Here is a 25,392-nt window from a genome sequence, read left to right on the forward strand (position 1 = left end):
GTTCTGACAGCAGCTGCAGGCATCAGCCACTTTCTGTCTGGAATATATTTGAAGCAGAATACATCAACAGGATTTTATGCAGATAAAGGAAGAAGAAATGGGAACAAATTAGCCAAAGTCATTTTTGCAGAAGTAAAACCTGCTGTAGGAGCTCCCAAGGACTGGTCTTAGCTGCATTTTCCTCCTTTTGAGTTGCAGTTTTGTTTCTGTTTTGTTTTGCTTCATGTAGTTCTTTCAAGCGCTATTGTGGTGATTGTTGAATCCCCTATTTCTCACAATTATTCCAATTGCTTTTTTTGGCATTGTTTGGTCACATTCCAAGTGAAGAACACCTGAAAGGTGTTAAGAGTGCCCAGCTGCAAAGAGAAACCTCCTCATGCTGGGCAAATGCAGTGCCCTGAGCCCTGCAGGGAATGGAAGTGCCAGGAGCTCACAGTACCCACAGGAGGAGCAGCTCCACACAGGCATTCTTGCCCCCTGAAGCAGTTTTTGTGTTTCACTTAAAGCCATTGGTGAGGAGCGCTGGTCATTCCCACAGGGTTACACAGAGGTGAATGAAGTGTCTGCTGCACTTTGCTGAGGGGAAGATGCTGCCACTCACAGGCAACACCACGGACACAGAGTGTTCCTGTGTGTTTGTCTCTGCACGTATTTGAGAGAGAGGGAGACACTGATTTCATCTTGGTTTCCAACATTAGGTCACCTGTTGTTACAGGGATAGTTGCATTTAGCAGCACACCCATCACGGGCTATTTAAATACCCCTGTTTGAAGAAAACCATTCCCTTAACGGGATTGTGAGGGTGGGGTGATTGCTCCAGCACTTAAGGAAAAGGAAACCTAGCAGTATTCAGGTTGGTGGAAATTTTGTCATTTAATTAACAGTAGTTTTTAATGGGGTGGGGGCTTGAATCTGGCCTGCCATTTCCTAATGCCGCGTGTGGCTCACAGCCGTGAGTGGCTCATGGCCACCTGTGGCTGGAGGCCAGGCAGGCAGAGGGACCCTGGCACCAGGTACTTGGTTGTGAGCAACATTCACTCTGGCAGTTTCAGTGTAGGTAATTCTGTTAGTTTGACATTTGTAATTTTGTTTTCAGGCTGGCAAGCACTAAATCTTGTCCATATGGTTAGGACAAAAATCCAAACCTGGAGTTTCATCATACGGTTTATTTAATGTGTTAGCACCAAACCCACTTCAGTTCTCTCTTGCAAAATGGGTTGGGATTTTTCAGTGTAGCTATGTGCAATTTTTGTTGTAGCCCTTGAAAAGAGTATTGGAAAAAAAAACATGTATAAAGTTCTATTCTGTGTGTTAAAGCAAAGAAGAGACTTTCCTCTTCGGGGCATTTGTGTTGGAGAATGTGGGTGGGATCCACCTCGATGTTGAGTGCTGCTGGTGTTCGCTGGCTCCGTGGTGTCGCACTCCATCCTCAGAGCCGCGAGCCCTGAGCGCTGTCTGAGGCTCTGCAAGGTCGCACGCTCCAGGTGGAGCAGCCCCTCGGGAGCCCCTAATGGCCCCGCGGGGCCAGGGCAGAGCAGCCGCGGGTCTCCCTTTGAAGGAGAGGCTTTTGTAAGGGCCCCGCCTGCTGCTCAAAATCCACCAGGGACAGCTCTTTACAGCACCACAGCACCTCTGCTGTTCTTGGTAGCAGCAGGATGGCAAATGGTATTTGTACCTCTTCATGACTATACATGGTTCTTTGAAAAACTGTTTTAGAAACAGAGGACTTGTAAGGTGAATTTAGACATCAAAAAATTCTTTTGTATAGATATTGTGATGTTCTACAAAGTGATCTAATTTTGTTATTTCTGAAAACAGTGTAAACGTGTAAGTAATAGAGTAAAGGATTTTAAAGCTTCATCCCATGCTGTATGTCTGTAAATACATTCCATCATTTCTGTTACATATAAATTTGTCTGAATAATGTATATTTTAAATTGCCTGTATTCTGCCAGTAGTGTGAACTTCTAGCACATTGATAATATAAAAGGAAACCATGGGTATTTGAAATAAAGTTTTAAAACTTACATGAAGTGCAGTATTTCTTCTTGCTGATTTTCTGTTGCACCAACGGATGTCACATCCTCTGTGTCAGGTGTTTATTCCATTCCACATGATCCCAGCTGCCATTTGATGGACCTACTCTGATTTTCTACTTTTCATGGTTAACCAGGACAGGAAAATCCCAGTATTTTTACACATATTTTGCAGCCATATCAGAAGCTTTTTCTTGGGAGTACTTTCAACCTTCCCAGCTACTGATTTTGTACAGAATCTTTTGCTCATCCCTCTACAGCCCCTTGCTTTTTCCTTCTCTGCGTAAATTATACATTCTGGGTTTTGGGTTTCCTGCTACCAGTCCCATTGCTCCTTGTTCTTGTCCTTTGCTTTTGACCTGTCTTGGGTCAGGTTACACACCTGTGCCCCCATCACTACCCTGCAGTGGCCTCATGTGGGAACCTGAGGTTCAGCACCCCAACTTCATGGGAAAATGCTGTTCTACAGTTGCCTCTTTGTTTTGGTTTCCAGAGCTGCCTCATTCTCTGCTGAGAAGCAAGTGCAGCTCAGCGTTAGATTTCAGTTGTTTGGGTGCATTAATAAAGTGTGCCTGGCATTTGACAAAAACAGCAGAGATCTGCTGCCCTCCATCTCACCCTGCTTTCCCTAGCTCAAAGCCTCTGGAGGGTTTTAGGATCAACTTCATTCCTTCCACCCAAGCACCTTCCCCCCACCTGTTAACACCCCCATCACATACAGAACACACAGGTCTGTGGTGAAATGTACTGAGTCAGCAGCACAGGAAGAGTTAAAATTAGGAACTTAAGTCCCAGGTTTGCACTGAGGCACTTCCTGCAGTGGGGTGTGAGCGCAGTCCTGGCTCTGCTCCTGCCAGCACTGAACTGGAGGGACCCCTGCTCTTAGCACTGCATGGGGAGCATGGGGAGCGAGGGAATTTGTTCAGTACCAGTGCTGGAATGGGAACTTGTTCAGGCTTCAAACAACTGTCTCTGCTTCAATGCAGTTTGTGTGCAGCATCTGAAACTTCAGCACTCCCCTGACAACCAGGTCTGCCTGATAAGGCACCAGCGCCTTCTCTTCAGAATTCTGAGCCACAGGCTCTCTGCTCACTGTTTCAGCTATCTCAGGTGAACTTCAGAGCTTTTGACCCAGTTCAGGTTGGACACGAGGAGGTTTGGATGGGGCCAGCACGGGCTGGTCACAAAGAGCAGAGCAGACTATGGTTTGAGATCATCCCCCACATGAGAGTCAGAAACCAGGCAGCGCAGCCACAGGGCTTTGTGCACAGACCTGCACGTGGACTGACAGTGGTGTCTGGAGCAGGGATTCCCTTTTGGTTAAAAAGCAGCTCTGCTCCCTGCCTTCAGCCCTGTCCCAGCTGCAGTGGTGCTCGGCAGTGGGGACGGCTGTGACAGACCAGCTCCTGCAGGCAGCATGGCTGGCTGCCTTTTCCCTTTGTTCCTGCCCTTGGTCAGAGGGTATGTGGAGCTATTCTGTCCGTGCACTGACGCTGTGCAGGACTGTGGGAATGGAAACCTGCATGCTTTGTGTTTACACTGCAGACTGCCCATGCTCTCCCCTGCTGACCTGATGCCAGCACTGGAGGCATGGAGAGCACAGAGCACCCAGCTGGGGGTGCCTCGGCCTCCCCCCGACCCAGAGCCACGGCTGGTGCTTGGGGGTGCAGAGGAGGTTCTGGGTGCAGAGCATCCCATGCTGGCGAGTTACTGGGCTGGTAACAGGATTGCCTCCCACTGTCTGGTTTCCATAAAGCACTTTGCAGGGGTGCTTCTCACTGCTTTGATGCAAATCCCCTTTCTGCTGGAAAAAAAAAGGCTGTACAAGGGCAGCTTTAAGATCTTTAGTGCAGCTTCACCAAACCTGTGTCTGCAGGAACTGCGTTGTCCAGAACTGCCCAGGCTCTGTTACATGGTTTATTTTGTCCTGTCAGACATACCACAGCGCCCTGCCCAGCAACAGTCCTGGAGCACATCAGTGGCCACTTATTTTTTCTTTTTTCCAGATTTTTCCTTGCCTGTTCCCTTCTCTCCTGACTGCTCCTTCAGATATTTCTCAAGCTCTTGGTATTGGCCAAGGAATCTGCGGACCATTGTACCTTTCCACCAGGCCTGCACCTGGAAGTGAGAGAGAGAGAGGCCTGAGGGGAAATCACTTGCTGGGATGCTTGCTACACCTCAATGCCTGGAGAGCCTTTCCTGTGCTCCCCAGCACAGAAGGGAACCCTCAGCCCATGCAGCAGCCTTTGGGCCTGTGCTGGTTGTGCCAAAGGCCTCTGCAGCTGGGCTGAGGGCATCTGTTGCTGGTGGCAAGGGACGAGCAGGGGCACTGCCCCATGGCCCTCCCTGCATCACCTGTGCAGTGATATTTGCAGGAAGCTGGTCCCCTTTCCTTTCCCATCTCAAACCTGCAGCCAGCTGCTGGTTCTGAGTGTGCCCCAGCAAAAGGAACAGGCTTTGTGCTTTGCTTGTGCCACCATAGAGATTTCTGGGGCTGTTTTCTGCCTGGACAAAGCCTGTGGCACAGATTATTAACTCCCAGCTGTTGCTGGAGCAACACTGCCTCAGCTTTGCTCCCCTTTACCTTCACAGCACTCTTCAGCTCCAGGGCTTCCTGCTCTCTTTGTTTTCTCTTGGCCTCCTTGTCTGTCCGGTCAATGATGATGGTTGTCTGGAATGTCAGGCACTGCAAGGAAGCACAGGGGTGGCAAAGGCCGTGACAAACACATCCCCTAAATTGCAAGGCCAGCCTTCAGGGCTCACTGTGCCCCGCCATTTGCTAGGACAGGGCTCACCAGGACCCTGGTGCACGGATTCTTTCCCTCTGCTGCCTACAGGTCTCATCCTTGCTACACACTTCCCACAGCCCTGCCAGGACTGCTCAGCCTGTGGGTTGAGGTGTCCCTCTGCACCAGGGAGCTCCAGGGCAGCCCAGGGATAATGTGTGAGTGGGGACTTTCCTCGCCCACCTCCATTATTTGATCTTTCCTAGATCCAGATGGCAAATGTTGCTCATTACCACTGTCAGTCCTCAGGCACTTGTAGCCGCTGCCAAAGTGAAACCTCTCCCAGCCTGGGTGTAATTAACCCCCTGATCCCGTGCTGTAAAATGGCTGGCTGATGACTTCCCAGGCAACAGCTGCTGGTGGGGAGGACACTTGGTCCCCCAGGCTAAGCAGCAGATGATGTACAAACACACTTGGGGCACTGAGATGACAGTGTACAGAGTGAAAAATGAGCCCACAAGCAGGGAAACATCCGGCTCCATCCTGTCATCTCCAACCCACGGACGGTAAGGAATGTTTACAAGTAAATTCCTTCTGGTTTTAAAACACACATTTTTCTAGATGCTTCTCTCTGTCCTGTGCTGCTGTTCTGCTGTGATCAGAGCCCAGCAGTTAACTGAGAACCCAGTGGGGCAGGAATGGTTCTACCCAGCATCAGCTCCCTGATAACAGAGCTCTGTGCAGCTGGGAATGTGTGTCTGTCTGCAGGAAGGGATGAAGTGCCTTTTCCAGTCTCAGCCTGTCTTACCCTGACCTTCCCAGGAGGAGATTTGTTCAGACTCAGCAGCAAAGTAAGGTGAGACATACTGATGGGATGGGACAGCACCTCTGCCCTTCACAAAGGCTGCACGCAGCTCTCTCATTACTTGCTGGTATTTGAAAATAGAGAAACATCATCATCCCTCCTTGATGTCACAGGAGGCAAACAGAAGATAATATCTCAGCCTCAGGTGACATCTTCCCAAGACAAGTGCTATAATCACAGCCTATGCCTCAAAATTACTGATTTTTTCTGTGGTCCTGGTTCCTTATCCAAATGAGTGTAGGAGAAAGCCCAATGCAATTTTGCATGGCTGAACACTGAGATGCTGCTGCTGTCTTACCTCCTTGGCAAACTTCTGCAACGTTTCCAAGTTCTCTGCCTTTAATGCTCTTAGATCATCCAGTTCTTCATCTTTTGCAGTAGTGTCTTTATTATACTTCTCCATCCAGTAATCCAACTTCTCTGTCACCATCTGCATGGCGAGAGAGTAATGCTCAGCATGGTGCAAAGAGTGCACAGGTGAGAGTTTACTACTATTGCATGGCCTGCTTTCAGGATGGTGGTGAGAGTCCTTTAAATTGTGCATGGTCAGTGTTTCCTTCTCATCTTGAAAGGATCAACCCCCTAAGACTATTCATAAATTACTTCAGGGCTAGTTTTGTGCAGTCAGTCCTGATGAAACAACTGACAGTCTGAAGCCATTCTTTGTGTGTATACAGAAGGAGGGGGCATTAAAAAGCACAGTTTGTCAGTGGGAGAGCTTTTATCCTCTGCCTGCCTCCCTACCCACTTTCTGGATTAAGCTCAGCACACCAGGAATAAGGTCCCAGGGGACAGCACTTCACACTAGTTCAGGTTGTGAACTTGGCTTTGTGTTCATGAATAGGGCAGGTGTTTCTGAAACAGTCCCCCAGATGACTTCCTCCTATTCACCATTAACTTCTCCATAGCAACCACCGTGATTGCTTCCCTGGAAAAATAATCTGAGGAAAAGCATCAATCTCATTACGGCATCACAGCTGGACACACAACGGGGATGGAGGGCATGGTCAAACTCCTGTCTGGGGGCCCTGCAAAGCCACCAGCTGCTGTCTGAGCTGCTGGAGGTCAGCCAGGCTCAGCGTGTACTTGGGCAGTGCCCTTGCTGGGAGCATTGATCAGACCAAAGCTCTGGGGTGCAGAGCACACTGGGCAATTGCTCACAAGATACAGCACTGCTTTGCACTCAGATTACATTTTTAAAAACCTATTATCTCCTATTAAATTCTGTACTGGCAGTGGTGTCAGGTACCCTGCAGTAGTCCAGATTTTCTTCCCATCATACCATTTATGAGAGGCTTTGCAGCATTATTCACTGTAAAGTTATTCACTGTTAATGATAGGAATGCTCTGAACCTCTGAATCAACACCACAAGGACATTCATGCTGCTGAAAATGTGTACAATAGTTGTGGGTTAGCAATGATCCAACCCCAATTCTTCCTCACATGAGGCTGGACTGGCCTTTTGGCCAACAGTTTGTGTCAGTCCCTCCTCAGTGTCCCTCCCCTCCGTGCAGCCCTTGGGTCTCTGAAGCTGCTGCCCTTACTCTGGGCTCTTCACTGCGGTGCTGGGAGCCCCAGTGACTGCCAAGGAGGGTCTAAATAAAATTCCAATTAGCCAAATACAACTATCTGAGAGAGGAAAAATCCATAACACCTGAATAAACAATGTAATTCATTACATGAACCCTAATTTTAAGGAAATGTAGCAAATATTTGTAGCAAATCGCAAGCCTGGGAGAGCTGGGTTATGATTTGAGAACAAGTAATCATTCAAACTGCAGCAGTCATGAACCTGCTACATTTGATGGAGCAGTAACTGTTTGCCTTTAGGCACTAATTGATGGTGAGGTGTTTATAGGTTGCTATTTGAAGCATTAGCTGACAGTCACACATACCTGATATTGTTGCATGAGTAAATTTTCAGTCTCTGTGTGAAGTTGAATCTCCTTATCAGTTTTGCTCTTCAAATTCTGTAATCAGAGCAGACAGAACCCGTGTGAGATAATGTTGATGTGTTATGTGTGTGCACACTGCTGCTGAAAGCTGAGTAAAAGTGCTGGAGCTCTGGGTAGTCCACAGACATTTTTTCCAGTGGTAAAATCAGCCAAGGCAGTCCCTGCTCCTGGGCCATCCATGAAAAAGGGACAATTAGATCAGACCTTGATCAGTCAAAAGAAGCTTGCAAAACCAGAAGAGTTTTCTAGTCCAGTTCACCTTATGGCCACACAAGCAGCTCTATCTGTATAATCTGCTGGGGGCACTGCTGGGAGCTCAGGTTGCTAATGCCTTTCTAACCACCCCTTTGGATATACTTCAAGGTCTGATTTTCTGGCCATGCCATTACTTTAAGCATTCCCTGTCTCCTAAAGCCATGCCGTCCTTGTTGGTGCTGTTTGAAGCATCATACAGAGAAGCAATAGAAGAGATAAAGGTGTCTAACCCCACAGAGTTTCCTGATGCAGTTCAAACAGCTGTGCTGGTGACTATAATGGAGAACACAGAGGGCTCTTCCCTAGCTAGATGGAGATGCCTTCCAGTGTGGGCCATGGGGAAGGGCTTACCTGGATTTCTGTCTCCAGGGCATCCTCTGCACTGCTGCACTTTTTCTGGGTTAGGTGGGTCTGGAGGTCTGTGGTTTTCTTCATGTAGTAGCTCTGCATGTTCAATTTGGCCATCCTCTCCTGAAGCTTATCTTTGAGGCAATCAATAACCTTATCTCGGTTCTAGTGGAGACAAAAGCAGCACAAAAACCTGGAGAATGAGGTCAGCTCAGCCACTCCCTGATAAGGTCAGAAGAGACAAAGCCATAGGCTTCACTTTCCCTGAATGTTGCTCCATTTCAAGGAGCATTTCAAAGGCTAGTTTGATCTGTAACCCATATAAAGAGCAATAAACTCATCAGCAAGGAGTGATTGCCTCTGGAGGGGTGGACTGAAGAACAGAGTGGGACAAGAAGGCAGGCCTGCTCTCTGGTCAAGAAGTCAACTCAGTCATGCTTAGGATAAATATGAAAAAAAAACCCCAAATAATTTTAACCACTTAAAATTAGGCTTTACTTTTACTAACACCTTGCATTAGACCATCTCAGTGAATAAGTATCTGTAAGAGGACAATAATGTCTCAGCCCTACAAAAGCCAGTTTGTTATCTTAAAGTATACTTTATTCCTTGGATTTATTTTTTTTCTAGCTATGCAGCAACTGTATAAACACAGCCTCAGGAACAGGTGCAAATCTATTCCTGACTTGCTTGTATTTTCAGATAATTCTTTCTTGAAGTCTTACCAGGTAGATGGTGCCCACTTTGTTATGAAAACATACACCCAAGGCAGGGAAGCAGTGTCAAGGAAAAGCTGGCTATGAGGTCCCAGCCTCTCCCCATGCCTTGCTTTGCAATGGAGCTGAGCTTTCCTGGAGCAAAAAGCTCAGATTTCTGTTCCCTAGAGCTCTCCCATGGGCCAGAATCCTGAGAGGTTTGTCCAGCTTTTGGAGCATGCTCAGGAAGCAAAGTGCATTTGCTTGATTTGGGATTGCTGTGTTGTTTACTTCTTTTTAATTAATTTATTTGAATAACAGATAAAGGTTCATTACCCTGGGGTTGGAACTTGGGACAAATGCCTGTAAAATGAAGACTTTTTTATTGAGTTAAAAAGGTCATCAAAGCTTCCTGTGTAATTATGCAAGATCAATGTGAATGCACCCAACTGCTCCATCACAGCCTTTCTCTTTGCTTCCCTGCCATGCTGTGGTGGGTTTGATATTCATCAGCCAAACCTCCACAGCTGAAGATGAAGATGAAATACCAAAGTTCTGGCATTTTTTGAAGCCCACATATCTTGCCTTTGAAGCACCTCACATTCCTTAGCTGAGTAAACATGGAAAAATGCCACAGGAAGAAGCCAGCTCAACAGTGCTGTGTTTGAAAGCCCTCGCAGTATGACTCATTTGAAAAAGGTCTCCTTATAAGAAGTTTGGGACAGTTAAAAGGAAAGTCCTTCTTTCTGCATCCCTTGTCATATATAGGAAGAGTAGAGTACATTTATGAGGCTCAGGATAATTGGCTGATGCTGTTTTGTGGGTTCAAAGGTGTTCACATGTTTTTGAAGGTTTCAAATACCAGATTCTATTTTTATGGCCGTATCATCATATGACTGCAGACAGCTACAGACATGAGCTGTTTGTGCCTCATGAAGGTTTATGGTCTTTGTTTTCCCTGGCATGGAATTTTGGTGGCCTTTGGGAAGAGTTGTGTTCCTGGTCAGTAGACAGGAGATGAGAGTGTACCACTCTATTTTGAGATTGTTTTCCTGGGTCGTGGTGGAATCGTGTCTAAATTGAAGAACCAGCAGAGAGACTGAGGAGATGCTAATTTAAAAAAAAGCAAACCCACAACTTTTTGTGGCACTGAGACTCAGGGAAGACAAGCCCTGCTGATGTCAGTGTGTTACTGCTATGTGCTCAAAAACTGAAAATTGGCCAGAAAATAAGGGTTCAGCCTAGGTTACAAAGTACTCTGAGAGTTGGGACAAAGCATGAACTTCTCACCAGGTTATTTTCTTTTCCATTTCACATTTGAGTAAAGAAAAACGTGCTTTTGATTCTTGTGCCCCAGGCCTCAGCCAGGATGGGGCCCATCTGCTCTGTTGTTTTCTCTGTTGAGTGGCATGTCTGTGGTTTGGATTTGGTCTGTGGTGTTGTAAAACATCCTGGTGAGAGGTGAGGAGTCTGGGGGCTTGGTTACACAATCCAAAGCAGACGGGAAGTGAAATGCAAAACCCACTGGTGGTTTATGGCAGCGTCTGCCTGGCCAGGGAAAGCCAGCTGCAGGCATGAGGGCACCTCCTGCTGCAGGACCTGGTGCTGCAGAGCCGGGGCACGTTTGGGATTTAGCTGAAGGTAGTAAATGCAGCAGTAAATGCCCACAAGCTGTGGGTACCATCTGCAGAGTGTGCTGTTCCCTGAATTCAGGGACAGTAACTGGGAAAATGAGTTAATATTTATTCATTCTGGTTTATCATAGCAACAGTCCATGCCAGGACACGGAACGCTTTCATAGCTGATGCAGTAAATCTCTGGGCTGCTTATTTGGGATGACTTCAGTATTGAATCTGCCAAACCAAATCATCCTTCATGTCCAAAAGTATCAAAAAACTGGCAGAGACCAAGATCAAAACCCACGAAATAGTTGTCAGGAGCCAGTCTGCTTCACAAGCAGGTAAACAAGCTGATTTTCTCTGATCTCTGAGCTCACAGACATCAGCTCAGGGGCCTGTCTGCTGTCACCTGGTGCCACAGGAGTCTTCCCCACAGATGCTGTTTGGCTGCAAAAGCAGCTGCACTTAGCTGGAGACCTTATCCACACTCCTGTGTTTTCATTTACTTTGATTTATCTTTCTTGTAAGTGCCACCAAGATCTCCCAGCTCTTCCACAGCAATTAGTGTTTACAGTCATAAAATACAGCTGGTTACAAAAATAGCCCTCAGGAGTAAACAGTGAGGAATTCTCCAGCAGTCCCATGCTGCCCATTTGGCAGGGGAAGGAGTGCTGCTCTGTGCTGATGGAGAGCTTTGCTCTGCCTTGCTCCCACACAGAGTGCTCAGAGCTCAAGGCTCTTCCTGGCAGCTGTGGCATCTCAGTTTGCAGGGCTGGAGATGTGCTTGGATCCACACACCTGCTGCAGCCTCCCCTGAAACCACAACAGGCAGCCCTGCAGGCACTTCAGTGAGGCTCTGCCTGCATCACTGGCCCAGCTCCAGAACACCCTCAGGGAATGTCTGTGCCCAAGGGACAGCAGGGCTGGCTGTCACCTGGCCTTGACAGAACAGCTTCTGCAGCCAGCTCAGCACCAGTGCCAGCAGCTGCAGCAGAGCCCCAGGAGGGGCAGTTTGCTGGCACAGGGAGCAGAGCTGTTGGCAGCAGCACTATGGAAAATCCTGCCCCTCTGGAGCCAGGTTTGGATCTAGTGCACCAGCTCCAGGTCCTGCAGTGCTCCTTGGGGCTCTGCCAGCAGGGAAGCTCAGGACCATCACAGACCTTGTGCTTTCTACTGTAATCATTCTGTGCATATCTCCAGTAGAAACATGCACCAGTGGGTGTGTATGTGTGTTTAAAACATTCCACAGAACACTCCACTGATGCAGTTGTCCTCCCGGGAGAGGAAAAGGGAAGAAACATGATGGGTTTTAATCTTAGTACTAAAAAGCATGAGTCAAGAGATGCACTGATACAGTGATCTGGGTGTGTTATGACAACTGACAAAGAATTAAAGTTACAGACCTGTTTTCACTGGTACTGTGGTGCAGTGCCTTGGATTTCTGTCTATTTGGTAGCTGTAATATTACTGCTTGTTATAAAATGACACTACTACCTGCACACATGTATGACATGAGTACACCCCAAAACCTACAGGACATAAAATGTCTTCAGGTGAGGAGCAATGCAAGAATGCTGAATTTTACATTCCTAATTTTTTATGTTAAGTGGTATAATCCTATATGACATTAATCTGCTTCAAAATGTGCACAGACTGCTGTTACTTGTCCAGGAAACCAGAGAAAGTGAGTATTTTATAGAAACTAGAAAATGAACACTGCAGCAGCAAACAGATCCCTTGCAGCCAAATCTGAGCTACCAGTGCTGCTCCTGTGCAGAGAGGTAAGAACAAAACCAGATGCACCGTTTCAGCTCCTTTAGGGACATCAGTGCTTTCCAAGAGAAAACAAAACAAAGAACATTTAGCATTTGATTTGTGTTCCATTAGAAAGAAAAATGAGCTGAGCAGGCTAATACACTATTAATTAGCATCTTATTAAGAGGTAGAAAGGCTGAAAATAAAAATTCACAGCAACATGAGTGAGACAAAGGCCGTGTTTTTCTGGTTCCAGGATTAGATTTGCTCGCTTTTGTTTTCTCAGCCATGTAGGCTTTTGTCTACAGGTCTGTGCATTATTACTGTTGTTCAAAGTAGTCCAAAGTCAGCGAAGCTGTATTTTTATTTTTAATTAGTTGGCAAGGTGACAAATCATGCAAGTGTCTGTAAAACTGCCTATGGGAAAATCCCATATGAAGCAAACAGAAATTACTCTTCCTTGAGAGACATAGTGAGACACCATTATTTTTGGCACAGGAGGAAAGCAGTACTTTAAAGTAGTCTTGTCTTTGATTTGTTATCAAAGCTGAAACTATAAGGAAGCTCAGAAAAGGACTTTTAAGCTTGAAATATTAAAAAAAAAATCTCAGATGAGTGCAAATCCCACTTGATGATGCAAAACCCAAGAACTGAATTAGCACTGAAAGGACAAAAAGAAGACCTCCCCTCAACAAGGGAGCTACACACACTTTTATGACTGCAGGAGGTAGGAGAGGTGCAGGGCAGGACACAGAGAAGTGGCCCCTGACTGCAGAGTGCCAGGATATTGCTACTGGTACAAGACAGGATGATTACAGCCCCTGGAGAGGCATTAACCAGGACTGGGTACGTATATTGTGTGCACAGACATGGTGAGGTTTGAAGAGCACTACACAGATGGAGAACTGTCAGACTCATCATTCACCAGCCTGGGGAGTGGGAGAGCAGGAACTTCCCAGGAGCCGTCAGAGTCTGACTGAGAAGGGACAGTGTGAGAAGCAAACAGGTCCCTCATGTTTTCACAATTGTCCTGTATTTGCAATTAAACTTTCCACTGCACATGCATCCAGGCTGCCAACACAAAGCCTTCATGTTCTACAAACCAAACTCCACCAGCATGTCTGGGGCTTAAAATTCCTCTCTGTAATCAACTATATCCCAGTTTGATTACTATCCACATTTTTGTCCAAAAACAAAACTCAGTGACACCAATTCCTTCCTCAGATGCTCTTGCTGTGCTCTTGCTCACTACTGAACCAAGTGTCAGGTTCTTGTTCCTTCCCCCAGCCCCTCTACAGCTACAGCTCTGCCCCAGCTTGCCTTCTGCTTGTTTGCTATCACACATCTCCTGCCTCAGCAGGGCCAGGCCACATTTCCATGTTGAATGAGCATCAAGTCTGAGCTGTCTGGTGAGCATCAAAGTGACCACTGATAAGCTATTCAATTGATCTGCACTTGTGTAGCAAGTCTGACATTTCCAGAATGCCCCATATTTACTGTGCATGCACACACCCTTTGCATGATGCAGACAGAAGGGCTGAAGCTTTCCAGAAAGATTAAGTTGACAGCATATGTGCAATAACATTGATCTGCCCTTGTGTAGGCATGTTTGGGATTTTTTGATGTCTGGAAGCCTAGAAAAACAGATGAATAGAATGACACTTCCCTCAGATGAAAATGTAGGTAGAAAAATGGCCTGCCCCTGTGATAGGTGTCTGTCTTTCCCACTCCCTTTGGCACACGTCCCTCTGTGCCAAATGATCTGCCATGACTGAGTATAACAGAACCTTAGATACTGTTATATACAGATAACCTCTTTCTTACTGATTGCAGGTATCTCTGCTTTGTCACTCACTCCCAGCAGAGTATTTGAGATATTCTAATTTGACCACAGTCTCTCATCATCATGAGCATTTTGAGCTCCAATTTGAAAACCATCAGACACTGCTCTTGATGCCATTAGTGGGCTTATTCCAAATACAAATCTTTATTGTAATTTTTCTGCTTCTAAGTGGTGGATCATTGTGTACGGCCATGGCCTCTCTGAGTGCTAGTTCCTGGGCAGCAGAGGCCAGCTTCCTAACAGGCTTCCCCCTGGCAAGATGCCCAGTGCTAAGTGTTCTCACCTGAAGGTCTTTTTCAGCTTGTTTCTTGACATCTTGCAGCTGTTTCTGGAGTGCCATTATCTCCTTCTTTCCTTTTTCCTCCCTGAAGTGGAAAAATACAATCACTTGAATATATCAAAAAAGACAAGAGCTGTTTACCTAAGAAGGGGAACTTCCTGTCTCCTGATACCTTGTGGTAAGATAAACAGAGACCTCTCACCAAAACTACTGACTTGGTCAGTAAATCCTGAAAGAAAAGGTGCACAGACTGAGCAAGGCAGATGGCAACAAAAGGGAGAACAAGCCAAAAAAACCACAAACCACCCAGGGGATGCTCAAGCCTGGAATGGATTTGAGTATGATGCAATTACTATAGTGGAGGGGGACAGTGCCTGTCATTGAGGCACAGTTTCTACATTTAGGCACAAATGCCCCTGATTCTACGCAGAAGCAAACCTGAGCAGCAGAGAGTGCCAAACTGTGTTATTATGATTACAAGAATGTTGTTTCTTTCATATCAGACCTAAAATCTTCCAAAGAACACTGCCCCAGGTTCTGGGATCCACAAAGGGATCTGAGTGAAGACCAAAAGCTAGAGAAGTGTTCAACTGTCTAAAACTAAACAGACACAGTAAATATTCTAGGTATTATTATCTTATTTCACTCAAAGTGCTTCTCTAAGCGTTTATGCTTATTAGCTTTAAACCAGTAAATATTACAGTTGGCCTCTGAAACTTTGTATTCTGTTCCAATCTTACAATCACACGTGCATTTCATTTTCAGAGTCCTTATCTGGGTGACTGATGAACAAAAGCTCCTGATAAGGAGTCCCCTGTGTCTCACTGCAGATGGCTTTCAGAACAGAGTATTTACACAAAACCAGACAAGTATTTATTATCTTGAAAGACAGATCAAGTTCATTCCATGAAAAGAATGTATAATACAACATGGCTAGCTATGATTGACAGAAGGGGATAAAAAAAGATTATGTCCTTTCTGATCATCATTTGTCTGCTATTTTCTACCTTTCAGTATTGGATAGTTACTCCACAGCCAATTGCTAATCTCTTTCCTGCTTTCTGTCCCTTCCATGGATAAACAATAAACCCCTTGATTTTAGGCAGTGGAAGAGTTGGGTTTCATGCTTGAAGTCACACATTCCACTGAAGCTGAGGATCTGCCCTGGAGGCAGATCCCTGAGCCACCACAAGAGCTGTTCCAGTAGGTTGGACTCCTGACAAATCACGACTGAGAGCAGCTTTGCTGTGCACCCTCAATGATGGGCCCGAGCCACTCCACTGAGGTAGCTTTAAAGTGGTCAAATATTTGTCTAATGACTGCAGTTCTCTCTGACAATCTTGGGATTGAACCAGAGCTTTGCATACTAAAAAACCACCAAACCTCTAGAGCTCCAAAGTTTGAGCTAAGAAATCACCAGTTTGAGCTGAGAGGATAAAACATGTGTACCCTGAAAGATTTGGGACAGAAGAGAATCACAGCACAGTGGCTGGTGGATTAGCCTTAAATGAGACACCTCTGTCACCATCTGTGCTAACCCCTCCCTGCTGCTGGGAAAAGGAGCCTATTAGCATATGGGTCAGAGCAGCTTCTCCTGGGGATCAGACATCCTAAAGGCCATATGTTGCTGGCCCTGATTTGAACAGATTCTCTGCTACTCTGGCTTTCACTGAGGACAGGAGTTAAAGATCAAGGAGCTCCTACATCCCATTATGTTTTAATTGAAATGAGGCATTTGCACTAATTCAGCCACTGGTGTCCACCGTGGTCAAAGCTCAGGCAATTCCTAGCTCAGATCAATATCAGACCCATCCACTTTTTCTGTCCAAAGGGGAAAAATTGCAGTTTTCGAAGCAAACAGAATAATTCAAGTTTTAAAAAGTATCCCTTTTGTATTTTGGTTTAATTGGGTTTTATTTCCTTTTCAGCATGTACTGAGTGGGAATGGCTTTCAGCATTTTAACAGGGAAGAACTGAAGACAACACTGACCTTTTGATGATGTCAAAAAACTTGTTCTTTTTTGCCTTCTCTCTCTCATTAGCATCTGTTAGGCTACTAAATGTTCCCAGTTCCTCCATCTTTTGAATAGTGACTGTAATTATTTCACTTGCATACTGCCTGCCAGGAAAAGAAACACAGCAGCACTTAAAGGTGCTGCTAGTACAGTGTCTGGCACTTTTATCCATTACTGTTTACAGAAAAATGTAAGGAGATAAAAGATTTCCCTTTTCTGGTCTTTTGTCCTATCAAACCCAGGAGTGCTCCTCCCATGATATCTGCTTATTGTATGTCAGGAGAACTCAGGAGCTGGTTGAAGTCTGTAATTTAAAAATGTTGCCCTGCATGCCCTGGGAAATTGCAAAGAGGCACAAACATATCCATGCTGGGCCAGACTGTGTTGCCATTAAGAAGGCTGCTGGCCTGCAGTAGTGATGGCAGGTGCATCTTGGCAAATGAGACCTGGCAATGCAGTACTTGGGCTTGTCCAGTTTATTGAATGTCATGATGCATGTGGCATTGACATTTTAACTGCATTTCCCTCATTTGTGTTTGAATCTTCTTTAAACCCATTGTTGAAATGACATTAAATGACAGAAGCCAGGATGCAGAAAAATGCATAATGAGCATTCAGCTCTATAATCTCTTTCAAACCAAAGGCTGCTGGTATTTCTGCAAATCAGGGCACTGGTTTAGGTGCAGGAATAAAGTTTTTATATACATTACCTTTTCTATAATGGCTATAACTGCCACAGAAGCTCAGTGTGTCCTGCAGAATGACCGAGTTAAAAAACAAGGCTCAGATCTCCTTTTGTATGTGGGATCTGCAAAAGAAACCTGGCTCCAGACACCAGAACATGAGCACTGCTTGATGCCTGGCATGATTTTTACCCAGGCAACCATTATCAATGGGCTAATGTTTTAGCCCCATTCAAAATAAACTGCTGCATTAAGTAGTCCCAGAGGCAAGCAAAGGCCAGAACTAAATGGTCTATGAAGGATACCACTGCTATCCTTAGAGGAACTTCCAGACAGAGACTGATGTACTCTGGCAGTCAGAGAGCAAGGAATTTATATTTTTGCTTTCAAGAGATAGACTGAGAGCTTTACAGCTCTGAGCATCCCTCATAGGTGCTTCACTCACCTGTCAGCATAAATTTTTTTGAGCTTCTGAGCAGCCCGACTGGTGCGTTTCTTGGAGCTTTTGGAAGAACGGCAAGTGCTTTTTTGATCTTCAGTTTTGCCCTGCTGCTGCTTGTGTTGAGTGTTTTTCAGGGTTGTGGAGGTAGCTGCTTCCCCACTCTCTTGCTCTGCTGACACAAGCTCTGGGGAGTTAATATCCAGCTCCTCCCGGATCATTTCTTTCATTTCCTAGAGGGGAATTAAAGGGGATAAAGGAAATAAGAGAATAAGGGAAGAGGGAAAAGGGAATAAGAGAGACCTGCTTGCACATTGCATAGCAGAACTGAGCCCTCTGCAACATTGTGTGAGAGGAAGGACAATTAGTAGTAAACTAGAATGAAATTATACTGAGAGCAGCTGACAGTCCAGGTCACATTCTGCAAAGAGTGGAAGATCAGAAACATTTATATTGGTTAGTTTTGAGCACAGATTGCAGCTCATTGAGGTTTATGGGTTCAAAAGTCCTAAAGCGACAGGACTAGAAAAGGCCTAAAAAGGTGAATTCGTCCACTCCAAGAGATGGTGCTTCAGATTGTTCTTAATCTGACATGTTCTTAATGGCCTCCAGCAGTGGAAACTACACACCCTCCTGTCAGTGCCAGCACCTCAAAACTTTCTTTACCATAAGAAAGTTTTTTCTCCTCAACAGCATTTGAACCCCTGCCTTGTTGTCCTGGCCTCTGAAGTCATTGCCTCCTTTTTTGCAGCAGTTTTTACAAACTGGAAGACTGTTAGCCTGTTTCTCCTCCTCCTTCTCTCCATCTTAGGCATTTCCCACTGTCTGTCACCACAACCTTTCCCTACAATATTATTGTTATAAATAGAGCTGTGTGAAAATTAAGGTAATAAAAAATATTAGAAATATTTTAATTTTTTTTTTTAAATAAAAGCAGACTTTATGCTTAGCAGGTTTTTTGAGAGAGTAACAGCAGAGGAAATATAACATGAATTCAAAGGACAAATTCAAAATATTGGCAGCTCTCACCTTCCTGGAAAGGTATCTAGTGATTGAGTACAGTTTCATTAAAAAAAGAAAATCCCCCCAAAATGCAAAAGCACATTATAAAATCAGCTAAGCTCTTTCTTCTAGGAAATTCTCTGCTTTATGTGATATGGATAAAATGCAGGTGGCATTAAAAGAGAACATTTTCTTGCCTGCCTACCAGCATTTCTGTGGCTGAACACTTCATAACAGCACTGCTGACTGCAGCTAACACAGTCTCTGCCGGCCCCATCCCTGTCTGCAGCTGCCTGCTCCCCACCCCGGGCTGCCTGGGGAAGTGGACAGAGAACTCACTGTGATGAAACATTTTCCAGCAAAAAGGAAAAAAAAAAAAAGTTATTTTTAGTAGCACCAGTTCTCAGTCCAGATCCCTCCACAACCACACACACATTTGTGCCAGCAGAGCAGAGAGGGCAGAGTTAAAACAAGTGGTCAGGGCAGCAGCTGTGGATGCCAGGAGTACTTCCAAAAATTTACTTGTCAGGCAAGTCAAGCAAGGCTGTGTCAGAGTCTGAGGTGCTGCTGCAGTCTGTGAGGGCACTGCAAGGCACTGCTTCGTGCTGAGTGTTTTGGACAACTCTGGATTGGGATGGATCAGCCTCTGGCAGTGCCTGACTCATCAGTGACTAGAGAAGGAGGCTAAGTGACTATGTGCTTAATTTTTAGACTGTAAAATTTACATTGCATGAATCACATGCAAAGCATACACAGACCAGTGAAAATTGCATTGCTAATTGGTAAAAAAAGGGCTCTAATAGCTGGTTGGTGACAACTGTACTTTAGAAAAAACTAATTTGGGCAAACAAACTGCTTTAATATCATGTAGATTTTATGAACTGATAGATGATTTTAATGTCTGGGAAAGTTCAAGACAGGCAATAACTGGGTTGTCTGTAAACAGTAGGGACTTACACACTAATAATCAACAAATAACTATGTAAAAGCAAGAAGTTTGTGAACTGCATGTGTTACCATCTGTGTAGTCTGCTAAGTGCTTGTCTGTTGCCCAAAATTCAGCAGATAGAAAGGCTGCCTCCCTCTGGGGCATGCACTGTGTGAAGCAATGTGTAAGAACATTTAATCTGAAAAATCAGCGAGGTGCTGCCCAATATTGTGATTAATCCTCTCAAAAATGTCATCAACTGAAATTTACATGTCAGTCTTTGAAGATGCCTTTGATTTGTCTGCCTGATAGAACTCCAGAACTTTGCAAATACAGATCTTGTATAAATACAATGAAAACAGCCAAATGTAAACTGAGAAACAGGGAGGAGTAGCAAATTACAGAGCACCAAAGTTAGCAAGTAGCTTCCCTAAGCCATTTTCTTGTTTCTAAATTGTTTCCTCCTCATTTATTTTGACATGTTCAAGAACAAAAGTAGAGTTTAGAACCTGGGAGAAAGTTGTGTTCTATGAAGAGACTTGGTGAAAATGAGCATCAGTGATTGAAGAGAAAAGCAAAGGTGTTTTCTCTATAATTTATGTGTCCCTTCAGTAGGTCTATCAGCCTGAGTCTGTGTGTCTGAAGAGGACAGCTCCTGCTGTGCCAGAAATATGTTCTTTCTGTGTTGTGCTGCTGGCACCTAGGAGAGGGAGAAACATCCTCTGGGAGCGGACGAGGCGGGCTCCCAGGAGTCTTTCAGGGGAGCAGTGCCCTCTATGGCACAGTCTCAGCATCGTTCCCGCCCTGAAATTCACTGGAGCTCCAGCTGCTGCTGCGGCTTTGCCACGGGCTTTTTGAAAAGGTAATAGGGAAAGAAAGCACGTAGAAAAATATGATTTAACTTCTTCTGGCATTCTTAAGAGGTACATCAGACAGAGTGAACATCATTAGCTGTCAAAACTCAGATCCCAGTTTTTATTTCCATCCTGGTTGTGAACTTTTTTCTTGAGTTCATCTTTAAAAGGTTTCAAACCCGCTAAAACTGGAAAGAGCCTGCTGTGTCACTTAAAGCCATTTATCCCTCAGGATGGTCCATGTCTAACAGCTACCAGAAATGTCACAACACCTTTCTCCACAGCAACAAACCCCTGCCTGAGCATCAGGAATTCTCTGTTCTCCATATCTCTGCTCAACCGGCTTAGCTACGATACCTATTAGAAATCAACTCATGATCACTGAGAAAGGGTAGTTACTAATATATTTTGAAGTGCATCTTTCTTGTGGGATGTGGGAACAAAAGGAACTTTGGTGTGAACTTAGAGAGGAATAGAATTAATCTGGTTTTGAGTACTTTAAAACAACCTATACATTTCTACTTTTAAAATAGCTCTATAAATCTAAAATAAATCTACCAAAGAACCTACACATGTTTTTCTTCCTCTTTCCCGATTCTTTGCTTGTTGTCTAACCACTGAGATTTTAAAGTTATAATCTTAGGAACCTCATCTTGGATCAGTAGGGTCCTTTGCACAAATTCTTGACCAAGGCTTCTCAGTGATGCTGCAGTATAAATATTAAAATTAGGTCACTTTTATTGTGTTTCTTCACCCATGAGTCATAGAATCACAGAAATATATTTGAGTTATTTTTTTAAAAAATGCTGGTAGTAGCTATAAAACCAAGACAAAGAAAAAAAATAAGATATTATATACATCTTTTTGAGCAGAGGCACATACATGGTTGATATCTGTCTTGTCCTCGTGTGGAACTGGCATGATATATCCAAGAATTTCAAGTTGATCCACACAGTTCTCCAGCACAGCACTAAACATCAGAGCTTCCAGATGAGTGATTTTTTCCATTTGTTTAGTCTCTGTGTTTTGCTAGGAGGAACAAAGATAAAAGATACCAATCAGGAAAACGCTATGGCGTTAGTAATGCCAGTAACAGTAGTTTAAACTAAAGGTAGATCCGAAATAGCCTTATTTGCAGCCTTACATATACTTCCCTGGCTTTGTTTATAACCTTCCATACACTGTTTATAAGAGGAGCCGTGCTCTGCCAATGGCTGCATTCAGGGACAGTGGGAATGTTTAGATTTCATAAAACAAAGAGGTCCTGGTCCCTCCTACAGCAGAACTGGGGAGACAGGTTGAGAAGGGAATGGGAATGGAGGGCACAAACCGGGCGAGGTACCTCAGTATTTGTTTCAGGGGGGAGCACTGGTTCATGGTGGACTTTGGAAACAACAGAAGAAAGGTGCCTTTTTAAAAGAAAAAATAAATCCACGTCCTATAAAGTCTCAGATGGTGAACCTTCCTGCTCTAATCATTCCTCAGTATTACTGTGTAGCCTTCACACTTTTATGACCCCAGTCCCCTCTCAGTAGGAACTGTTACCATCTTAAGATGCTGAAAGTTAAACAAGAACCAATACCTGCACAGAGTAAACAATCTTTAACTTTCTGTGTTATTTTAACTTGCACTTCAAACATGAAACTGCTCTGACATACACTTAAGCACCCTTTGCCTCATCTACAGAAGGAATACTGTGAAAGCATATCTAAGGAGAAGTGAAAATTCACTATTAATCCAAAAACATCTAAGAAAAAACCTGCATAATAGAAAAATTCTCTGAGAATTTTAATGTTTTGATATACCATTGGACAATCTCTCCAAAGCCTGTACATATGAACCAGGTATTTCTTGTAGAACACATAGCACAACTGCAGTCTGAGGTGGCTGAGATTCTGAGTGTCGTTGTAATGGAAGTATCAACAGCCACTAACAAAATCTTCATTTGGCTGCTCTACCTACAACTGGATTTGTGCCATCTGTAAAACCCTTGCATAAACATATCCTAAGCCTGCAAAATATTACAGCCCAACCTCTAAGCATGCCAAGGAAACACATCAGGCAGTCCCTGGTAGCACAGGCATGGCTATATTCTGTGAAAATTGAAGAGGTTTGGATGCAGCTGTGCTCTGCATCACTGGAAATCAGTGATATTTCATAAACAAGTGTTTAAAAATATTCATACTTGCTATAAGTTCTCTGAAGCTGTTATCATTTGTCCTCCTCCTTTTTTATTATTTTTCTGGGAGAAAATACGTAATTTACTCTTGGACCATGAAGTTAATTTCACTTGGCAGAAAAGAAGGGCCACTTTTCAGTTCAGGTTGATTTGATGTCTGTTAGTACAGAACAGGTAAAACAAACAAAAGTAACTCAGATTTCACACATTTATTTCCTGATGTCCCTGCCTGTTGCAGGAAGTTGTTTAATGCAACACGTGTTGAAATGTGCTGGAAGAGGACACAGCTCTCCCTGGGGATAAGATTAGAAAGAGTCACAGGGCAGTGACTGGGATTGCTCTCAGTAAATCCATAGGAAGGGCAGATACCAGGGAGAGACAGAGGTATTTAAGTTAAAGGATAATACTGCTCTGGGTCAAAGGAGAGCAATTTCCCCTAAGCCAGGCAATTATGATAAGGTTTCTAATCCCTGAATGGATGAAAATACAGAACACCTTTCAGACAAGGTAATGATAGAGGCACTCTGATTTATTTCAAAAAGATTGTTTAAATCATGGCAGGAAAAAATAACAGGAAAGTAGTGGTTCTGAGCATGATCAATATGTTCACTATACTTGTATTGTTTGTACCCACTTACCTCTAATTCCTCTCAGAAAGGCTTTTGACGGTCACCTAGGACAAAGAAGGAACTGATTTCATCCCTTTGCTTCTGAGATTTTTTCTCTCTTTTATATTAATTATTTAAAAAATGTAACAACTGGAGATAGGAGTCTGATAATAGCATTAACAAAAAAAATGGCAAATGATCTGTATAATAGACTAAACCCATCACTTTTCAGCCTTGGAATCAATTATAGAAGTGGAGATGCAGTATTTTTACACTAAGAAAGTCAGGCAGTTAACAGGCATTGATAAAATATTTTTCAATGTTTTACTCATTTTTATCTTTTTCAGAAATCCATGATCCATATTTTGAGTCTAAACAACCTAAGAATAATCTATTACATGTGGAGTCCTAATGCTAAAAATATGGTGAAAAAAGATGTGTTGGCAGATAGCTGTGGCAGATGATTACAGCAGCATTTTTGGAAGAAGAAATAACACACGCAGCTCTCATAGGAAAAAGGGACTTATTTGGAAACAAAGGAGGATGCAACAGCTTTTCCTCTTTTCCATCAGCAGCTTCTGACCAGGAGAGAATTAACTCAGGATATTAATATGTTTTAAGAAAGCTAGCAACTGTAACGTTTCTCTAAAGCCCCTTTGCTGCTTTGCTCCTCCTGTGTATCTTCTCTTACATCCATATCCTTGCTCAGCAGATCCATGTGCCAATCCAGTAGGGTCTGGGCTTATGTTAAATTGAAATTGAGAAGGGAACTGTCTGGGGCATTATCAAACACTACAGATATGTGCTGCTTGCTCTGGATTTTAGTGTCAACACTGTGCCCTCAGACCATCCACTGGCATCGCCCTGCACTGCTGTATTTGCTGAACTCCCTCACTAAACTCTATTAATAATATTTTTTTTTTAAGTATGTGAAGGATTCAGCTTTCCCCATGAGTTTTGGATGACATTCTTTCCCTGCTGATCTAAAGGGAAAGAAAAACATATCAAGTAATAATTTTTAAAACAACTGTATAAAAGGTCTGGCCTCCTGTTCCTTTGGGGATTGCAACTCCCTCTGCTGTGTGAGAGTCCTGGATGTACATTTCTCCCACCCTGCTGCCTGATAAATGAAAAGAGATTCAAGAGCAGCATTTTGTGCAGCATTCCTTGTAGTCATGCAAAGAGACTCCAGTGAATTCCAGTGAAAAAATGCATAGCTGAGAATGTCACATCTCCTTTAGTGGCTCTGTTTGGCAAATGACTGGCAAGGAGAGATTCTGAATATCCACAGGAGCAGCAGCTCAGCCAGAAAACACAAGTAACTTCATTTTTGCCAAAGAAAGGTCTTGTGGAAAGCAAAATCGGTGTAGCCTTACTTTACATAGTTCTGCCTACTGCTAGAAATATTAGGACAGCAAGGTGCTCATTTTGGGAAAAAAAAAAAAGGTGGGGGGAAGGACAAGAAAAGGAGAGGAAAGGGGAGGAATGGAGAGAGGAAGGGGAAGAAAGGGATGGCAAGAGAAGGAAAGGGAAAGGGAAAGGGAAAGGGAAAGGGAAAGGGAAAGGGAAAGGGAAAGGGAAAGGGAAAGGGAAAGGGACTATCAAGGTTCCTCATGGTTTCCCCTCCCCTCAACTTTCTTCCCCTAAATCACTTCAAGTGTTCTGAAAATGCACCTGAATTTCGGGCAGCGTGAGAGAACTGACAAAGAAGAGAACTGAGAGAAGAAGAATTCAGGAGTGAATAACCCTGACGTGAGCAAATGAGTAAGTACACGCTTCCAGACCATATATAGGAAAATAAAGGAATGTGAGACTTGGTTACAGGGGTTTCAGTGTCCAAATATGTTTTTTGCCTCCAAGGCGATATCTGGAGTAAAACAAATGTCGAACGATTCACTGACTCAGGGTGAGACCCGAGGGCGACGGGCAGGGCCCGGAGCCCACCCCGAACACCAGGGGCTGCTCTCTCCCTCCGCTCAGCCTCTCTTCGGGCTCCTCGGCTCGTTGCACCGCCGCGGCCCGTTTGAATTCGCCCTGCCCAGACCGGCCCAGGCCCCCCTCAACCTCTCACGGGGATCTGCCCTCATTTCCCCCGCTCCCGGTCCCGGTCCCGCTCCCCCTCCCGCTCCCGCTCCCGGCCGCCCCGCCTTCACCGGGATGCGCCGCCCGTCTCCACGGCAACCACCACGCTCGGGGGCCTCGCGGGGCTGCCCGGTGGGTGCCTACGCAGCGGGGCTGGGGCCGCCGCTCCCGGGATCGCCTTGCGGGGATCGCCGCCGGGAAACGCGGGGAGGGAAGGCGGGACG

At 44.7% G+C, this 25,392-nt stretch overlaps 1 protein-coding gene across 4 annotated transcripts; it reads right to left on the bottom strand.

Annotated features, from left to right (window-relative positions):
* Positions 1–209: 209 nt before the first annotated feature.
* Positions 210–25,358, bottom strand: IQCG (IQ motif containing G). Of its 4 annotated transcripts, none has more exons than XM_063407827.1 (11): positions 25,240–25,358; positions 23,117–23,151; positions 21,182–21,328; positions 17,522–17,748; positions 16,369–16,497; positions 14,382–14,463; positions 8,190–8,351; positions 7,524–7,598; positions 5,926–6,057; positions 4,621–4,722; positions 210–4,154 (listed from the first exon to the last, which is right to left on the bottom strand). In XM_063407827.1, the coding sequence occupies exons 3-11, from the start codon at positions 21,305–21,307 to the stop codon at positions 4,023–4,025; spliced, it is 1,167 nt and encodes a 388-aa protein (XP_063263897.1). In that variant the 5' UTR covers positions 21,308–21,328; positions 23,117–23,151; positions 25,240–25,358; the 3' UTR covers positions 210–4,022. The 4 variants fall into 4 exon arrangements, with proteins under 4 accessions (XP_063263897.1, XP_063263898.1, XP_063263899.1 ...); XM_063407828.1 differs by lacking the exon at positions 25,240–25,358 and adding an exon at positions 25,151–25,213; XM_063407829.1 differs by lacking the exon at positions 25,240–25,358 and adding an exon at positions 25,158–25,194.
* Between the last annotated feature and the right edge of the window lie 34 nt (positions 25,359–25,392).

This window comes from Prinia subflava, chromosome 11 (assembly GCF_021018805.1).
Source record: "Prinia subflava isolate CZ2003 ecotype Zambia chromosome 11, Cam_Psub_1.2, whole genome shotgun sequence".
NCBI classification, from domain to species: Eukaryota; Metazoa; Chordata; class Aves; order Passeriformes; family Cisticolidae; genus Prinia; species Prinia subflava.

Coding starts and splice junctions, on each gene's coding strand:
- IQCG (XM_063407827.1), bottom strand. CDS start 21,307: ATGGAAAAAATCACTCATCTGGAAGCTCTGATGTTTAGTGCTGTGCTG. Junction 17,749..21,181: donor ACAAGACAGATATCAACCAT/GTATGTGCCTCT, acceptor ATTCCCCTCTAG/GAAATGAAAGAAATGATCCG. Junction 8,352..14,381: donor AAGCTGAAAAAGACCTTCAG/GTGAGAACACTT, acceptor TGTCTCCACTAG/AACCGAGATAAGGTTATTGA.